An 18,455-nucleotide genomic window follows, 5' to 3' on the forward strand; every position below is an offset into this window, starting at 1 on the left:
GATAGCCACTATAAAATTTAGCAGGTGATCGTGCATTTTACGACAGAGGAAATATTGCTGAATATCTTGATAAAAGAGTTTGACAAATAGATCACTGTAATCTAAGACAGAGGCTTGCGTTTCCAACTCGCAGTTGGCCAACAATATACTCTTCATTTTTTTTACCATAGCAGCTGCAACGCGCGTCGCGAGAAGCTGTCCGAATCTAGACAATACGCTCACCGTCGCCGAAATGGAAGAACGGGCCAATAGGTAAACGTCGCCGACAGTGTGGACGAAATTATGCTCCATTCATCCTTTCATTCATCCGAGAGGTCTCACCTTGCCTCCTGTATAGTCTTCCAACCTAGCCGTCGTTGGTGTGTCGTTCGCTCTCTGCGGCGGCCTCCTCTCGACGTAATAAGCAAAAAAGATCACCCGGCCAGGCCATTACGTAGAAAGGAACGAAGAAATTATCTACTCCGCGCGTAAAAAGCGTGGCAAAGGCAATTCCACCGCGGTTGGACCACCGAGACTTATTTTTGTGATCCCGCCTGCCGCGTGGGGCTCTCTCGCCGATCCGCGGTAGAAGTCTACGCCTAGATCAGCTTGAGACTTTGTCTACGGTATTCTTGCACCATTGATTCGACCACGAGTCACTGACCGAAAAATCCGTACTCGTTGCTCAGCGGAAACTTGAAGGCACAGATTCCATTTACAGTACGATTTTGCGATATATCGCAAGCGTCGGGATTTTTTTATTCTTGAATCTGTTGACCTTTTAATCGCGAAATCGCATATAATTTAAAATCAATTACAATTAACTTACAATTAATTTACAATTAATATTCTATACTTGTTCTTTAATTCTTTTACGTCTTGCTGCAAACAGTTCGACTAACGTATAATAAGAAATCGATATAATTTTCATAAAGGATTTTTTTCTTTGAAAACGTATGTATTCCGAATTTTATTACGGATTTTTCAATGCTATTACACTAAAAGAAAAACAAACGTTTTTGTATTTGCTGCGTTCTATCAATTAATATTTTTTATTATTCAGCTGTCGCTGCTCTGAACTTACCAAAGATTTTTAATGCAACAGAAATAGGTAGTTGAACAAATATATGCATTTACTTTTGATTTTTAAGGAAAATCGCAGTTGCGATGCACAATTTCGAAAATTGCACATTTCTAACTTCATTTGCGCAATGATGATCACGACGAATTACTCAAGAGTTTTAAATTTTTCCTTAGGATAATAAATTTGACTATTATGGCTTTAGGGGATAGATGACCATAGACTGTAATTTCTCTAATAATTGCTAAAATAGAGCATTTTTGTAGTAATTTTGAAATCCTACGGCCATTTTAACTGAGTTTATTTTATAGAGAAAATTAAATATTTTTTTCAGGTTATCGAATTTTTATTTCTTTTCAGAAGGCGACGAGGAGTTGAACGGACGCCTCGTCCAACTCGGCGAGGTGTTGTCCGAGATAGAGGAGGGTGGCGGGAGGAGAGGGTTGGAAGAAGGGTGGCGTGCTATGATCAGCATGGAGCTTCCGGCACACGCGACGCAGCATGGTGCTCTACACCTGGGGGTCGGAGTCGGGGTCAATCCGGGTGACCCAGCCGGAAGTGCCTTAGCCGCCATTCACCCGCATCCCCAGGACCCTCTAGCCCTTCATCATCATAATCACGGCGCTGCGACACCCGGAGGTATGCATGAGGACTCCAAGAAAAAACGTATGTTTCTTCTTACGAATCCATTTTGTTTATTATGTAAAATGCTAAGATGATTATCACAAGAAGTTGGTAATAATAGACAATTCTTTTTGATCTTAAAAAAGTATCCTTTTCACAATACATAATAAAGTAATATGATCAGTTCTTGTGATAATTAACATTTATTAATAGTTATAACTTTTTATTATCCAACGTAATGATTAACGTAAAATGTTACTGCAACCGTTATTCTTTTCGTATTATCAACCAGTATCAGATAAATTCTTGACTAGCTCGATATACGCGATATACTAACCAATAATTAGTCTGCCTTTCGATATCGCGCTCAATGATTACCCTGACATCAAGAACAAGACAACGCGTCAATCGACGTTCAGCGAGCGAATGGTGTGGCTTAAATGCGAGCACAGCTGATAGGAATGTCGTACACAGTGCACAGCTGATAGGAATGTCGTACAGTCGTAAAAAAGTGCAGGCACGTGCCTCGCGAAATACCGGCGATAAATCTTCGTCCGCGAGCGGCGACGCTTCTATTACTGGCGACTTATGCGCACGCGATGACGATGCATCACGTTCGCTGAGTCAAGTTGGAATTCCGGAATCCGTCGAATGCGCTTTCCGGCTCTCTCGCAATCGCGCAAAATTCTCGACATCACGCGCATGTGCCTTACGATGAGAGATCTGATCAATCAAATGGATTTCTAAAACACGAAGTTTGCTGGACATTTTAAATTGTGATGATAATTTCATCTAGATCATATTAATTATTTCGTAATTATATTTATCGTTTGAAATAGGCGTATTTATTTTGACATCTCTTAGGAGAAATCCTAAGCGAGTAAATTACTCGCGAATTCTATACATGAGCATTAATTATACATATCGAAATTAGGTCGATGAGAACAAATCAATTAAAAGAAATAATATCCTATTTTCAGTCAAAATGGATATATAAACTGCGCGCCAATATAGTTAGTCGGACTTGAATCGCACAAACTAAATTAATATCTTAATCTAGATTCACAAATTTGATCGTTCATTCATGTGATGCTAATAAGCATCTTAAACATCTGTAAATAATTTATTGTGGAAAATATTATCTTAGCAGTTTATAAAACTGAAATAATATATTTGCAAAAATTTGCATTTAATATTATTAAGCACTAAAATCTGTATTTTAATAAAAAATACTCGAATTCTGGCTGAGATAATATTTTTCGCAATAAATTCTTTATAGGTTTTTAAATTTAATTTAGGGGAGATTATTAGCGTTTCCTAATTGTATTGATAATCCGAAAGTTATAAATCCGGCGCGCAATCATATATGAAATAAATTGATTTAATAAAGAATATATTATTCGAAACATCTAACTTTGACACGTTTCTCTATCGTACTTGATGTTAGAATTATTTCTATTAAATCTTTTAATTTCTAATTGTTTCTATTAAATCTATTAATTTCTAAATCATTAATATTCTCGAAGTTGCGAATTGCACATGAAAGCATTAAATATTCAAAAATCTATTCCCGCTCCCGTTGGCTTCCTACTGTTTGTCATCATTATTTCGCTATAAACCGCAAGCTTATTAAATCCTGTACCGCCGACGGATTAAATCCATACATCCGATGGAGTGATGTTACGTACTGGAAGACATTGCAAACGATGATTTCTCCATCAAAGACCGCCGGAACGAGACTCTCACGTGAAAGAGCTCCTTGTTTCGTACGGAACAATCGAGTTAGCTGAACTTGTTCGGTGCATCGCGCAGAGATCTTTCCAGATACACAGGTACATACGCGCCTGACACAGACACGGCAGGATTATTTTAGAAACGATAGTTTCTTCTTTGGTGGGCGATCGTCACATAGATATATTTTTGAATACATACAAGCTTATGATCCTAATGTATCCATGCGTGCACGTGCAGGATCATCTTCGAAGCGGTAGTGTCTTCCAGCCAACGGTTGGTTGCGTTGATGTAGAAGCTCGTTGTCTTCCTTCGTTCTTCTCGTCTTCATAAATGAATGTGTGCATGATGGTAGAGAGTGGCGCTGGTTAAGGAAGATGAAAGGCAGCCGCCGTGGCAGCCAGTGACGCGGCATGAGCCACGAGACCAGGAAAGAAAGAAAGGGAAGAAGAGAAAGAGAGAGTCAACAGGGATCGTTAAATCTAATGATATTAACGTATTTGATAAAGAGAGATCCGCGGATCAATTTTAGGGCCACACGCGTATCCAACTCTCATACGTACATCATTATTTCATATTAATGAACTATAGCGAACAATATTAAGTTTCTGCACATAACTCTCATGTTTGTAGTCTCTACTTCTGATTCTCGTTGCTTGCAGAACAAATTTACTTTTAATTGCACCTTTGAAATTATGCGTCGCTAAAGCAATCGCTAAGCAATGCATAACGGATTTCGATTATCTCTAATGGTGCGTAACCACGCAATGGAATTAATTTGTAATTAATAGCCACCTGCGTGCGTGTCATGTATAGAACACGCAATGCGAACCATAGTGAATTATATGGTTTATTGACCTTACGACGTAATAATTATTTCGTACACCTTTCATCGCGAGAGATCGGTCCATCCGGTCCGTTTTGTTTCGATTTCGCAGTCGTGACTAATCGCTGCTTCATTTATACCCGGATTGTCCGTTATTCGATAATCGAAAAGTCTCAGATTTACCGTCGGCTGTATAACGATACCGCGGAGAGCGTAATGAGATGGTTTTTTTCAGAACTGCCACGAAAAGAAAGTGATTATAAAAGTAAAACTGGGCGTGAAAGGTTCCAACCGTCTGAATTTAGCGAACATTTCATTTTCTCTGAATTACCTCGTAAAAAAAAATCTACCAAAACTTACTGCCTTTCTCCGATATATTAGACGTCAATCTGGACACATTGCGTAAGACGTGCGGGTCGCTCGGTATGTTTGACTACTTGGTGCGCCAAGCGATTTATTTAGCAATATTCGTATATATTAATATACGAATATTAAAATACGATACGGTGATATTCAAGAATGCAATGTTACAAGAAATAATATGGCTGTTAATTACTGCCTACGTTTCTCACGGAATATATTTGTAATTATTTGCATATGCAGCTCTTTCCATCGCATCAATTATTCATATTGTGCATCTCGTATCGTAGATAAAATATAAACAAATGCATAATAGCAAACTGATGTATTAGAAAACTGATGTATTAGAAAAAAATATTATATACTAAAAAAAATACTAAATTTTAATAAATATTTATTTAAATAATGCCAAGTAAATATTTAAATGTAAACATATTTATATTATTCGAAACAAGAATCATTAATTAATTATCATTTTTTTATTGGGTAAATACTTATTTACTATAAGTAAATGTTTGCTCAATACTATTCAAAGAAATATATACTAAGATTTAGTTTAATAATTTTTTTCCAATGTAGTTTAAACTGTTTGAAGTCATGTATCTTGAAGGGGGATTAAACGTGCGAGCCATTATCGAACGAGTAACACATACCATGCTTTAATTTCCTCGCAAAAGTTATTCTTTCCGCTGGATGGACGCACGAATCGCTTATGGGGATTCCCATCGCGGCAGACTCGCGCAACACCAGAATGACTGGCAGCATCTAATATATTTCGCACCGTGTGCGAAATGCGTTTTACTGTATGCACACGTATACGTTGTTGTCCGTTGCCTATAGAAGAACATTCGGGGTGAGATAGCAGTGGTTATTTATGGGGTTAAATAAAGGAACACTGCGCGATCGCGCGATACCAAGTCCGTAGTACAAATAGGTTGCCGTACAGGTTGCTATCGCTGGCGCGTTGCGAATCGTCATGATCCGCAGCAACGTGTGATGTTGAATCTTCGCGAGGTGCATTCGTCTGCTTTCTCGTGATATCCTATCGGAGAAGTTGCTGGATGTACTGCAAGGCTTCCGTTTTTGATAAATTTATATTCTTAGATGTGTCGGAAATGAAAAAAATTCTTGCAACATTACGCAATGTTATTCATATATATATATATATATATATATTTATTGACGGTATGCATAGTACATTATATTTTCAAATAGAGTTCAGGAATGTTATTAGTGTCTCCTTACTTTGTATTAGAATATACTTTATTACTTTTGCTCTCTAGAAGTACCGCTTCGTTGAGAACACTAATTACAATTCAGAGAACGACACATGATTACAAGTTGTAACGTTTCAATTAACACGCGATCAAACAACACAAGCGCAAACAAATAAATGCCGTTTTTTGCATTGTTTCTTTAAATATACACATGATTTAATACTAATCTCGATTACATCTCTCGAGATTTCGATTTACATCTTAATTTTCTTTTTCTGTTTCAAATAGATGATGGTGGCCACGGAATGAACCAGGATGGTGAGTGAGCTTTTGTTTCTCATACAGTTACAATCTTACACGACGGGTGATCCAGTTTTATGACGTGCGGAGACGTTTCCCTTGACACAGTACTGGGATTAGGCCGTACGCACGCGGGAATGATCGCAGAAAAGTCACGCGCGCGGAAAATACACGAACGAGCATTGCGTAGCGTTCGGATAAGCGTTTATCACGAACCGTTAGCGATACGCACTGCGTTCCCGTTATAATCGATGATGATAATTAAATGCAGTAGAAGCGAGAAAGTTATCTGAAATGTCGGTTGCCGCTTATCAGCATCGAGATCGATCGAGAGATCACCAATTATCTCGACACACGTTCTTACCCGCTGCCTCCATGTTCCGAAGCCACGATGTGGAATCATCTGAGTGATTTAATCGTTGATAAGTTGATAAGCGTCGCGCCCCTACGAACTTATTAATCGGGCGAGATGCTACACGAGCCACCGAGTTTTATTGCCCTAAATCCATAAAGCGATAAACGATCTAAAGTGCACATCTTCGATATTAACGTATAAATGTTAATTGCATAGGCGATAACACCGCAGGAGATTGCAATTTTGTAATTTAATCAGCCTTTTCATTTATTGAATTAAATTCGTATCAGCCTTTAATTCACTTAACTATCAGCTAAGACTCGTGTCGCGTTGATAATGAAAGAAGCTTTTAATTCTTGAACGTGTGAAATATTAGCATCGATTCATTGATTTTTTTTTTTTAAGAGCGATCCCGCGCATGTCAAGGATGTCTCGATCGTTTTCTACTTTGTGACTCTTTACACGCGCGAATCCAGACGGTTAGAGCCGAAGGATACCTCCTTCTCGACGAAGTGGCGAGAAGGATCCCCAGCATCGCCGCGCGATGTTCACGTATAATTTATGCCGATGACTTACACGCCTCGCCGCGGTAGGTGGGAGACGATGCTGGATGGTAATCACGAGTTTAAAGGGTAAACGATCGCAAGGTGTTGGGGGCCCCGGCGTGGGGCCCCGTGGGCCCTGCCAGCACGCTCAATATTCAACAGGTATTTACATTCGCAAATTGTTTACGTCAGCCCACGATGAAATCTGTCAGGATTTCGTTTCGTCGGCAGCTCGACGGAGCTTCTCTGCTGTCTCCCTTTCTCTCGTCTTTTCGTCTTTTCTTCTCATTTCTTTTCTCTGGTTCCATTCTGGTTCTTCTCTTGCTTCCTACAAAGTGTTTCATCTCTGTTCTCACCTTTCTCCCACATAGTCCGACGAGAGGTACGCACAACGTGAAGAAGGTTGCCCTCTTCTCTCGCATCCGTCCTTCCCCCGAAGCAGTGCGTAATTACATCTGGGTATTAATCAAACGCACGTCGGGAATGAGCACGGCGAGATCTTGATTTTCGTCTGCGCCGCCGCGTCTACTCGTAATCACTAATTTAGTAAGCGTATTCATTTAGCAGCGCTTAATCAGGAATTACGAGACATAGCAATAATCGCCGTTTTTACACTTACTTTTTAATCATGTTCGCGCAAAAAGAATTAAAAATATTTTTTACAAAGTAAAAGATCTTAAACTAATTAAATTTTAAATTAATTAAAATTTTTAATTATTTAACAAGTTTTAATATTTATCGATGTATTTTAAATCATTTAATTAATGCATATTTACACTTGGAAAAATAAGTAATTCTGATCGGAAAATGGACGAATTAGAATGATCTACTAAAATTCTAGTTGAGATAATTAGAATTCTGATATAATTATTCTGATAAATAAGAATTCCAATAGATTTTACCAGAAATATTGTATCATCTGGAATTCCGATTATTTCAATTAGAATTCTAAATTTGACCAGAAAATTCTGATTCGTCAATTTTCAATAAGAAATTTTTTTCAGTATAATAATCAGCAACAATTTGTGTCCATGAAAAATGTCTTTTTCAGAAAAATTATCATTATTCGTAAGACATTGATCAACGAGACTTCATATCTGCAGAACTATATTCGAGCATCAACGTACAATGCAATGTATCTCCCACATGCGCTTACATAGTATATACCTTTCCGCGATTTTTCAGCTTGCTTGCAAGATCGAGGCTAAAGATAAGTAAGTCGTGCGCCGGTCAAACGTTCGTTCGATGGAAACACGCAAAACCAGTTTGCTTTTCTTAATGTCGGACGATTACGCGGACATTTAGAAAAAAAAATGCCGCAACCTGCAGCAAGCAATCGCGGCTGCTCGCTTTAATACCCGAATCGTTTTAGAATCCAACAGTTCACGGCAACGATATAAAAGCTATGAACTTCGCGCAGAATTTCAAATATTTCGATCGTGCGGCCGGCTCGTCGTGGGAGACCAAGCCGTGTTTTGATAACGCAAACGGAAAGCGTGCTCTATGTGATCTCTCCCTTCAAAAAGCGTTCTCTAATCCCGCGCTATCGAGATCCATCCTCGGCAGCGGCATCCGCGCCGCGACAGTTTAAGTTCCTCTTCTCGAGTCCTGGGAGAAACTCGGACTGCGATGCACGTTAACGTTTATCGTCGGTTATTAATACGGCGCGGATTATTCACCGTAAGTAACGTCGCACTCATACTCGTATGTACGCGTGCCCGTGTATATCTGTGTGTATCTATACTCGTTACGATGGTCGGCCAGCCGATCCTAATTATAGCGTAATACAAGCACGATCGTATACCGCTTACGTAATCCTACGATAATGCGGCTCTTCGCGAGTGCGCAGCGTAAGACCGCATACCTCGCCTACCGATGGAAGCATTCGCCCCTGTATGCCGGTGGAGACTCACCAGTCGGGGGGTGATGCGGCGTTATCTCGTTTGGGATAATGACATTGAGGCGCGCGGATTTTTGCTGAACGCGCGGAGAGTCGGCGACACGATAGCATCCGGTTGCGATATCAGCCGATCCGTACCGAGATTACTTCAAATCACGATCCAACGCAGCGGTTACTTTGACCTATTCGCGCAATTTTCTCGTTCATGCTTAAGGTGTTTTATAAAAGAAAATGAGAAAAAGAAAGAGGAATGTACGAATTACGTGACGCGAAAAATGTAACAGCGCGAAAATTATGTATTGCGAGATTTGATCATTATTAAGATTAATACTCCTTCGCTCTGGATTATAATTTAAATACGTGACTTCCCAGGTCTCGATATAAAATGGTGCTGCATTGAAATCTAGATCCGTACAAATTTCATCGTTTCGTTATAATGTATAATGTATAATTTTTTTCTCACTTTGCAGAAAATAGAATTGAGTACAGTTTTTATCTTTGATCTGAAGATTAGTGAGACCCAATTAAGATTGTTTGTTACAATTTTATTTCGAAACTTATTAAAAATGAATAATGTTTTATCATGTTGGAGTCGAAATAGAATTATAAAATAGGCTTTCTATATTGCCACTTGAATTTAGAACAGATCTAATAAAAACGTAAACTAGAATTAATTAATTACATACATAGATAATATGTGAAATTTAAATGTGAAAATATAGATCGTGTCTGGCACGTATCGTAGTCGTTTTTGAATTCGAATAATACATGACGATGAAGAATAGCTTAACGAGCTGACGTTTGTCGGCAGAAATCAAAGATTATCTAGTTGATTTGATTGCACGAATACTGGCGCAATCGCGAAGTACCTGCACAGCGCTTTCCGCGTTCGCCGAGCCTCCTCGGAGAGATGCCACCGCCCTGAACGATTCAGGAAGCGAGGTCAGCACCCTGCTTCTTCCTTTTCTCCCCTTCTCGCTTGTCTCGATTAGCCGAGAGTATAGCGGTGCGATAACATCGACCCGCGCCGCGAGTAGTCGCGGCGATAACGCGCTATCGCGGCTCCCGCGGTGAATCACCGAATGCACTTTGAAAGGTCATAATATTCTAATGCATCTCTGTTATCGATTCTCCACCTGCCTCGTCCGGAAAACAGGCAGTATCGGCGATATCCGAGCGCGAACGCGCGCGCGTGATTAACGATGTAACGCGTAAATTGTACCAGGCGATATTTATTAATTGCGTACGGCAGCCACGAGGGATTCCGGAACGGTGTAATCGATAGCTCCCTCGGAAATATTTTATCACAAGATGAGCAAGCCGAGAAATACGAGCGGATACGGATTTATATGTCGCGCGTTATCATTTTTATGATTCTCGTTTGTTCTTTTCATTGAAAGGATTCAAAGTGGAATAGAAATATCTTTAAAGAATTCTCAATTGAATCGAGTCATTACTCTTTAAAATCTTTGGAGTGGAATCTAATTCTAAAGAGTTAGTTTTGAAAAAGAGGCTTAATTTCATCAATTTTTAAATCAATTTTTTATAATTAAAAGTGAGATTTCACTCTTTAGAATTGGATTCCACTCCAAAGATTTTAAAGAGTACAAACTTTTGCGGATTGTACGCGTCAATGAGTAAAGAAATTAATGCAAAATTTAAAATTTGCTCAGAATTCATTTGTACATTCTATTAGTTATCTTTTAAAATCTTTTAAAATCGTATTTTCGCACGATACATCAACATTTTACGACGTGGGATACTTATAGCTTGCCGGTGAGAACATTCCTTGGCGATGCGACAAAGTAATACGGCTGGTTCGAACGAGCCTGCTAATCAACAAAACTGTTTCTACCGTCTGGTATCTGATGCACATGCCGCTCGAGAGAACCGTGTGCGCTCTTGTATGTGTATGTGTGTTTTATTCGCCTTTCGCATAAGTAGTACGTGCAGTACCACGCCCGCGCACGCGAGAACTCGTTTAACAAAATGAGAAAGACGAAGAATGAGAGAGAGAGAAAGAAGGAGAGAGGGGGAGAGGAGGGGGGGGGTGGTACGCACTCGGGGAATGATTTGTATTGCTAAATAATCAGCGCCAGTTGTCTCAAGCAGTTGGTTTAATGACGATCGCGGGGAAAGCGAGCAGGGAGAGAAGAGGCGAGGCGAGTTACATATAATACGCAATGCATACACAAACCATACATCCGTCCTAACGAAGAAATCGAGAAAGGCTTTTCTGCCGATCGCGCGAACTTTTAGTTGGCGATCACATAATTCCCGACCAAGCTATCCACACGTCTCGATATTTCAATATCGAGAATGTGCAAGTATCGAAGAATGTGTGTGTGTGTGTGTGTGTTTATGTGTGTGTCGACAGGACGAACGTTGCTCAATTGGAATTTGTAGATACTATTAACGTCGATTATGGAATATCAACATTTATATTTATATGTATATATCTGTGCTCGTGTCGTTTGATGTAATATTTTACGCGTTATTTTTACGAGCAAGTAAAAGTTTCCTTAATATCTGTTAATCGTATAAAGTATCTCGATTGCAACAAATCATCGATGGTTAATTTCTTCGCGCGGAAAGTTAAGATCTCGAATCTAAATGGATCTGTGAGATTATGCGGAGGTGGTTTCACCTGAGATTCCGTTTCGCGACTTCCTCCTCTCCTCTGCGACCGTACTATGTTGGGACGTTGGAGATAGAATCAGTACAACTCCAGGTGTATATATCGTATATATGTATAGTCCGCCGCGTATCGACGATGCACGTATCCTTGTACACAGACAAGGGTGTGGCTGCTCTGTGTAACGGTATCATCGTAAGTGCATGCCGGTCATCGAGACCGAATTCTCGTTGCGTTTTGATGATTGTAACCTTTCGCGACGCGTCTATTTGCGCGACATACGTGCGAAGGAGTGGCCCCAGATGGTAGAAATAGATACGTCAGCTATCATAAATTTTCAAGGAAAAAGAAATTACATGTAAGAGTAATTGTATTTTTTAGGTTTCGTGCACGTTGCCAAGATGCACTTTGTTGGATACTAATAGTTTTCCATCATAGTACCAATATAAATCCGCAATCTATTTCGAGAAGAAAAAGAGAATTGCAAAAAGTTAGTTGCGAGCAATGGGTGCTTTTCACACGGTGGTTTTATTTGTGCATGCTTTCCATAGTGATAATTATTTCCGCCGTGGTTCCGCATCATCTGTGGGATTGCTTACCGGCGGGATATTCATTTCTTGAGGTGTAAGACCTCACTTAATTCGAACCCCTTCCCGGGTTCTTCCGAGTGAGTAGCCTTCGTTTAACCTATGTTATATAGCTTTGTGGTCACGTATCTGTGTGTGCCTATGAACGCGTGCACACGTAGCCACGACCGGTACCTGCTTCCCCGCCAATGCAAACGCCGGCTCGTAATGCTCGAGTACCGAGTAGTACGTAGATACTTGCGCAAACAGTCGGAGGAAGTGCAGTTGCGAGATCAACCGGCTGGTGAACAAACCTGAATGCACGTTCGCTATTGAAAATGCGTGTCGTATTTTAACGGTTTCATGCCGCTTTTACTTATGCATCAAATCCCATTATTGTTGCCGTTTTAGGGTTTTTTTTTTTTTCGGAATATATTGGAGCCAAATTTTCTAAATGAATGAGTTACTCTCAGTTTTTTTAGTCAACTTTAGATTTTATATAAAAGAAGAAACTAATTAATTAATCTGTACAAATTATAATGAGATGTTTTCATATAAATTGTATTAGCTTTATAAGAATATTGATGAACTATTGAGTGTGTAAAACCTCTCAAGACATAGTGACGTGTAAAAATGAAAAAATTATATAATTATATCTGTTTTCTGCACAAAAAGAGAAAAGAAAAATGAATGCTCAAGAGAGGACATGGGCGGTATATGCATACGTGCGTAAATGTTGACGAACTATAGTGGGTGGAGGTTTGATCATGCGTAAGGTAGTCGGTAGTCGTGTTCATAGGTCTTTTATTGCGTGCCATTTTTAACGAGCGAGCAAAAAGTCTCGATGGAGAATTTCTCTCGCACGTCTGCCTAGCACTTCGATCATTATCGGGCGCAAGAAGATAAAACGAGGACTCTACGAGGCGAGATCGGCGTCCCGTGTTCCTGGAGATACATTCGCTCACGGACGAGAGATTAATAATTATCGGGATGCTCGTGAATGCTAATGGTTTCTGCGGACTCTAGAAATAACTTGCCCAAGTTCAACATTTTCCTTATTCGACATTGTAAGACCCTTAACTTTCTGGACTTCATGCGCGTTTAACCTTACATTATTTGCGGGATTTTTTTTTTAATAATTACTCGCATGTTTTTAACACTCCCAGTATTATGTTTTATTATTTTCTCAAGTTTTATTATTTTCTTTGATTTATTTTTATTATTGTGATTTATTATTAAATATAAATAGATAATATTCAATACATTCTTCAGATAAAGTTAAATACAAATTTTGTTTAATTGTTAAACAATTAACGTTGAGCTGGTTAAGACTCACCTCGGAAAGTCGAGAGGTCCCAGATTCGAATCTTGGCTGAGATAATATTTTTCGCAATAAAAATTTCTTATTCGAAATAAGGGGGAAGGATATATATACACGCGAACGTTTCGGCTCGCGATTATTAGCATTTCAGATTGATTGTGTTTAAATATCCGTTTCGGCGCACAGATGATTCACATTTGAGATAAATTAAATTCATGAGGAGAATTAAATCCAAGAATATTATATTATTCGAAACATCTAACTTTGATCAATTCTAGGCGCTCTCTACTATATTTATGTTAAACAATTATAAATATAATAAAATGTTAAACAACATTCATATATTTAGCAAATTTATTTGGTCGAGGTGTTCTTAATGCGCAAGTAATGAAGGGTTAATAAATAAATTTTGAAATAAATTAGAAATAATACTCGTATATCGCGAGCCTCAAAAAGAAGATTACTGAATACTTTGATTTTGAATAGCTCGAGCGAATGATCTTCACATAGCGCGTCAAAGCGAAGATGTCTTCGCTGTGTCCAGAATAAGACTATTATTCGCTCCCGATAATTACGCGAATGTCTACATTAAGTACATCGTTTACACGAACGTACATAGTTCTCTCTTCTGCGAATCTCTCTGATCAGAGCCTGTTATTATTAATAAATTGAAGAACTACCAGTTGATTAGCGCCAATGACGGAAGTCGAACAGGTTCGTCTGGAAGTCTGATTACTAATCGCATACTACTCAACGCTTACTCTCGCGTCCTTAAAGACAGACGTTCCATTAGCGATTTAAAGAAGAAACGCGGTCAGTGACACAATTCTTAATCAATCGTTAATAGAAGAATTAGAAATCGACATCTGTGATTAATGTTATAATATTTATATCGTATACTATTAGTATATATGACATTTGAGAAAATTTGTCATGTTTCATCGAAGCATACATTTTTCATTGTTCATAATAATGTATGTACGTCACATCGTCACCGTCACTTTTTCTTTGCTTTTTCATATAATTCTCGTGCAACCTCTCTAACCAGTTTGATTGAGAGCAAGTATGCATTTGGCACACGCCGCAACATCTTCATGGCGGTCTCCCCGGAGGCAAGCGGGTTCTCCGAGTCGTTCGTAGACGGCATTGCCGGTTCAGAGTCGACTGGTCAGCAGAGTAGTCTGTGGGGCGCCAGAGCATGACGCCATTAACGTAACGAGGCCACACGTTGCACCCTCGCGAGCACTAGACTATATCAGCCCCGAGTGCTTATGCCGCGCGGCAATGGATTCCTAGACCTAGACCTCCGTCAAGAGAGAGCCTGATACCTTGCAATTATATCCCAACCAAAGGATACATATCGTGCATACATATGGTACGGTTCGCCGGTTCGAGTGCATCGACGCCGATCAAGATCGGTCGCCGTAACTACCAATGGAGCGACGACAAAGTCGTTGCGTCTGTTTACACGTGGGAGCGCACGTGCGTGCACCACGTGAGCTCGTAGTCGCGGCACCTGGCGTTCTCGCCGTCGCTGTCGCCACCGCTGCACATGGTTTTCCGCTTGAACTGATTATGAACTGGTTTTTGATCATCCAACCGTTCGATCGTGCGGCTGCGAAGGTGCTCGGCCGGTGAATCGTTCCGTGCGCTCTCGTATTGTTGCGCCCGGTCGCCGAGAACGCGAGAACCTTTACAGAAATCTAATATCAGCCAATACTGAATGATATTAATTGTAATTGTTGTCTTTTTTAGTAATAAATTGGCTATAGCTGTACTATACTGTAGTGTTAAATTGATTAGTATTAGATTTTTATAAGTTAATATTTCATCAAATTAATTAAAACGACATGGATCAAGCATTCTGTTTGTAGCAGAAAGATGAGATGAGATGACAGTTTAACAGAGTCTATGATTGCGTCTTTCTCTATCTTCAGAGAAAGCAGGATATCATGGCGATCATCTAAAGTGTCAACTTCCGGATTCATCCTTCATCACTGAAAAACAAAATGGCAATACTTGGTCTATGCAAATAATGTTATTGTTATAAACGACATTTTTCGACAATTGAGACTGTTAGTAAATACGTTAACAGAGCTACAGTGCAACGTAGATAAATCACGGCAGTATACCCATCGACATGATCACCGGAAGCGGGAACAAGCGGCTAGGCAGGGTCAGACGCAGGTCGGTTCGACGTGCTCGTAACAAATCAGCGACGGAATCAAAAGTACGTGGCTTGTCTCGCAGTCGAATTACGGTAAATTAGCGGGAGTAAAGAGTCAGCGCCGGCAAGAGCAGCAGGTACCTACATCGAAGAGAAGACGAATCGTACAGGACGGATGGGCAGGGGCAAACATAAATTAAGATAGGGGACTGATTATGAGGCGAGGGCAGGCTATCATTACCCGAGCCATCGTGACCGGTCGACCCTGCAGCAGCCGCGGCTGCTGAACACAACGCGCTTGTTCGCTCGCTCTCTTTCTCTCTTTCTTCATGCCGGTACACGATGTTCGCGATCCGCCTGCCTCGTGCTCCGATAATGTCGGGGTGGGAAACTGCAAATTATTAATCTCCGTTCCTTGCATTACATAGTTCAACGAATATGAAACGAGTATTGTCAGAAAGATATGAAACCACCGTTTCGCGACCGTCGAGGCGCCGCGCCACCATTAAATTAAATTTTTCTCCCGGATCAATCTGAATGTGATAACACTGACAGCGTAGAACGAAACCATATCGGCCATTGTACTTGTATATTGTAATTATTGATCATATTCGATGGTGTTATGAATTTCTAATTAGCACGATTTTATATTTTTTAATATCTTTTTAAATTTTTTTATAAACCATTTTAAAAGCAAGGAGAAAAATATAAATTAATATGCGCTAGAATTCTAGTAAATTATATAAAATTATCAAGTATAAGGACATAGTACCTATTTATATAAAATTTACTTTTATTTTTCTAAATGAGTGATCGTATAGCCATATTGTAAAGTATTTTTTACACTTTGTAAAGTAAATTTTATGCTACTGCAATTTGTTACTATTTTTTAATCTATAAATTACATCTAAATAGAATTTACTTTGTCAACGAGTATTTTTTGCCTAACAAAATTTACTGCACTGAGAAAAAATTTGTTTAACTAAACAAATTTAGTTATTTGCAGATTTGATTAATTCAAATTTTATTTAATCGAATTTAACCGTAATTTGCTTAACTGTTCAATACTAAGCAGATTACGATGCAATTCAATTAAATAAAATTTGTTGTGCAAACTATGTAATGCAATAAATCTGCAAACAACTAAATGTGTTTAGTTCATTGAACAAATTTTTTTCTTTGTGTACACGCAAAAAATACAAGTATATAAAAGTCTTGAGAATAATATGATTTACTTTACTGCAAGATCAAGAGCAATTTGAATGGATTTACTATAATTGTATTTTTTACCTTATACCTCTGAAATTTTATTACTTTTGGACAAGTAAAGTTTGTTCGACAAAATAGTCAGAATATTTTTATTAGATTTGTAAAACTGTCCATTTTTCTCCGTGAGGGAATAAATTTATGTCTGTAATATTACGGATCGGAAAACGACAAAAATACAAATGTAGAAAATGTTACATAAAAACCACATACAATCATTATTGAGTGGCAGGTGGTAATACACGCCTACGGGACGAGGTCGCGGCGAGGACGATCGGAAAGGACTCGGCCGAGTTTCTGCGCGATGCTATGTAATGCAATGCAATGCAATGCAATGCAATGGATAGGCGCACGAACGCTAGCGCGACACGGAGAAAGTTCCACGTTAAGCACCAGACTTTTCCTTAGCCGGGAGCCAATCACGATCTGCGGTCGACACCTCTAAGTTGTCTGTCCACCCAAAGCGATGGGGCGACGCGATAAAGACTGATACACATTGCCCACGCAGTTTCTATACTCACGTTTCTTTCTTTCTTTTTTCTTCCTCGCCCGCAATCACAGTGCCTTCCGTGGCATATCGCAAAGTAGGTCGCTCTCCGTAATTTCCGGTGAAATCCAATTACGATATATATATTTCGCACCCGATTTGATTGCATCGATTCGAACATATGCATCTCTTGAACGGAATTCTGGAGTCCGGAAATGAGAGATTCTGACATCGCCATTTTTTGCTCATTGCAATGATGTGTTATAGATATAGAATATTACAGTCTTGCGATTATTATTCGATTTATATCAGATATAATTTCTTTAAAATTATTTGAATGGCATTTCTCAGCACATATCAGAGAATCGTGCAACTAGATTTTTTTCTTTGCAGGGAAATATTTAATATATTTGTTATATCAAAGAAAATAGGTATCTAAGTCTTGTATAAAAAAGCGCCCGTTTAAAAAATTTTAGAGAAAATTCTGAGAATCATTACAGGGTCGAAGCTTGGCCGATCATGGCGACCGATATGCATTGTATGACTCCACGCTGTGCGTGTTCGCGGCAGCTGCAATCTTCGACAAAGTCGCGCGATATACATGTCGATATATCTCAAGTTCTCGCGTAGCGATCAGTTGCGCAATTCTCGACATGGTCCCAGTACGTCATCGCCTTACCAAGTCGTTCTCTTAGTAACTCAGTTCTCTCGCCTCTCGTGTATTTGTGGGCGCACTTGGTATGCGTCAAAATTCCTGGCAGATTGAAAATTTTAACTAGTATCTAGTATTTAGACCAACTTGAAATAAAATTTCTTTGCTCAAAAATATTTACAAACTTTACAAAGATTCTGATTTTAAGTAATTAGTATCAACAAGTTTGGACTAGAATTTTAACAATTGATGCATTATTTGAAAATATTTGTGCTTTTGCAATTATATATGTTATAGCTGTCGAGAGCAGTTTACAATGCAGTTGTTTTAACGGTCGAGTTTTGCGGCCGATCGCAAACAATTAGAGATCGTATCTCGGTTTTTTTCCCTTTCCCTTCCTTCACTATTCTCTCTCTCTCTCTCTCTCTCTCTCTCTCTCTCTC

At 39.2% G+C, this 18,455-nt stretch overlaps 1 protein-coding gene across 1 annotated transcript in view; it reads left to right on the top strand.

Annotated features, from left to right (window-relative positions):
- The first annotated feature begins 1,524 nt into the window (after nt 1-1,524).
- LOC105619852 overlaps nt 1,525-18,455 on the top strand; it is a 111,485-nt gene continuing 94,554 nt past the window's right edge. Inside the window, exons 1-2 of the mRNA XM_012201369.1 lie at nt 1,525-1,726; nt 6,107-6,136. Coding sequence (XP_012056759.1) covers nt 1,525-1,726; nt 6,107-6,136 — 232 coding nt within the window. The remainder of the gene's footprint in view (nt 1,727-6,106; nt 6,137-18,455) is intronic.

This window comes from Atta cephalotes (genome assembly GCF_000143395.1).
Source record: "Atta cephalotes unplaced genomic scaffold scaffold00023, whole genome shotgun sequence".
NCBI classification, from domain to species: domain Eukaryota; kingdom Metazoa; phylum Arthropoda; class Insecta; order Hymenoptera; family Formicidae; genus Atta; species Atta cephalotes.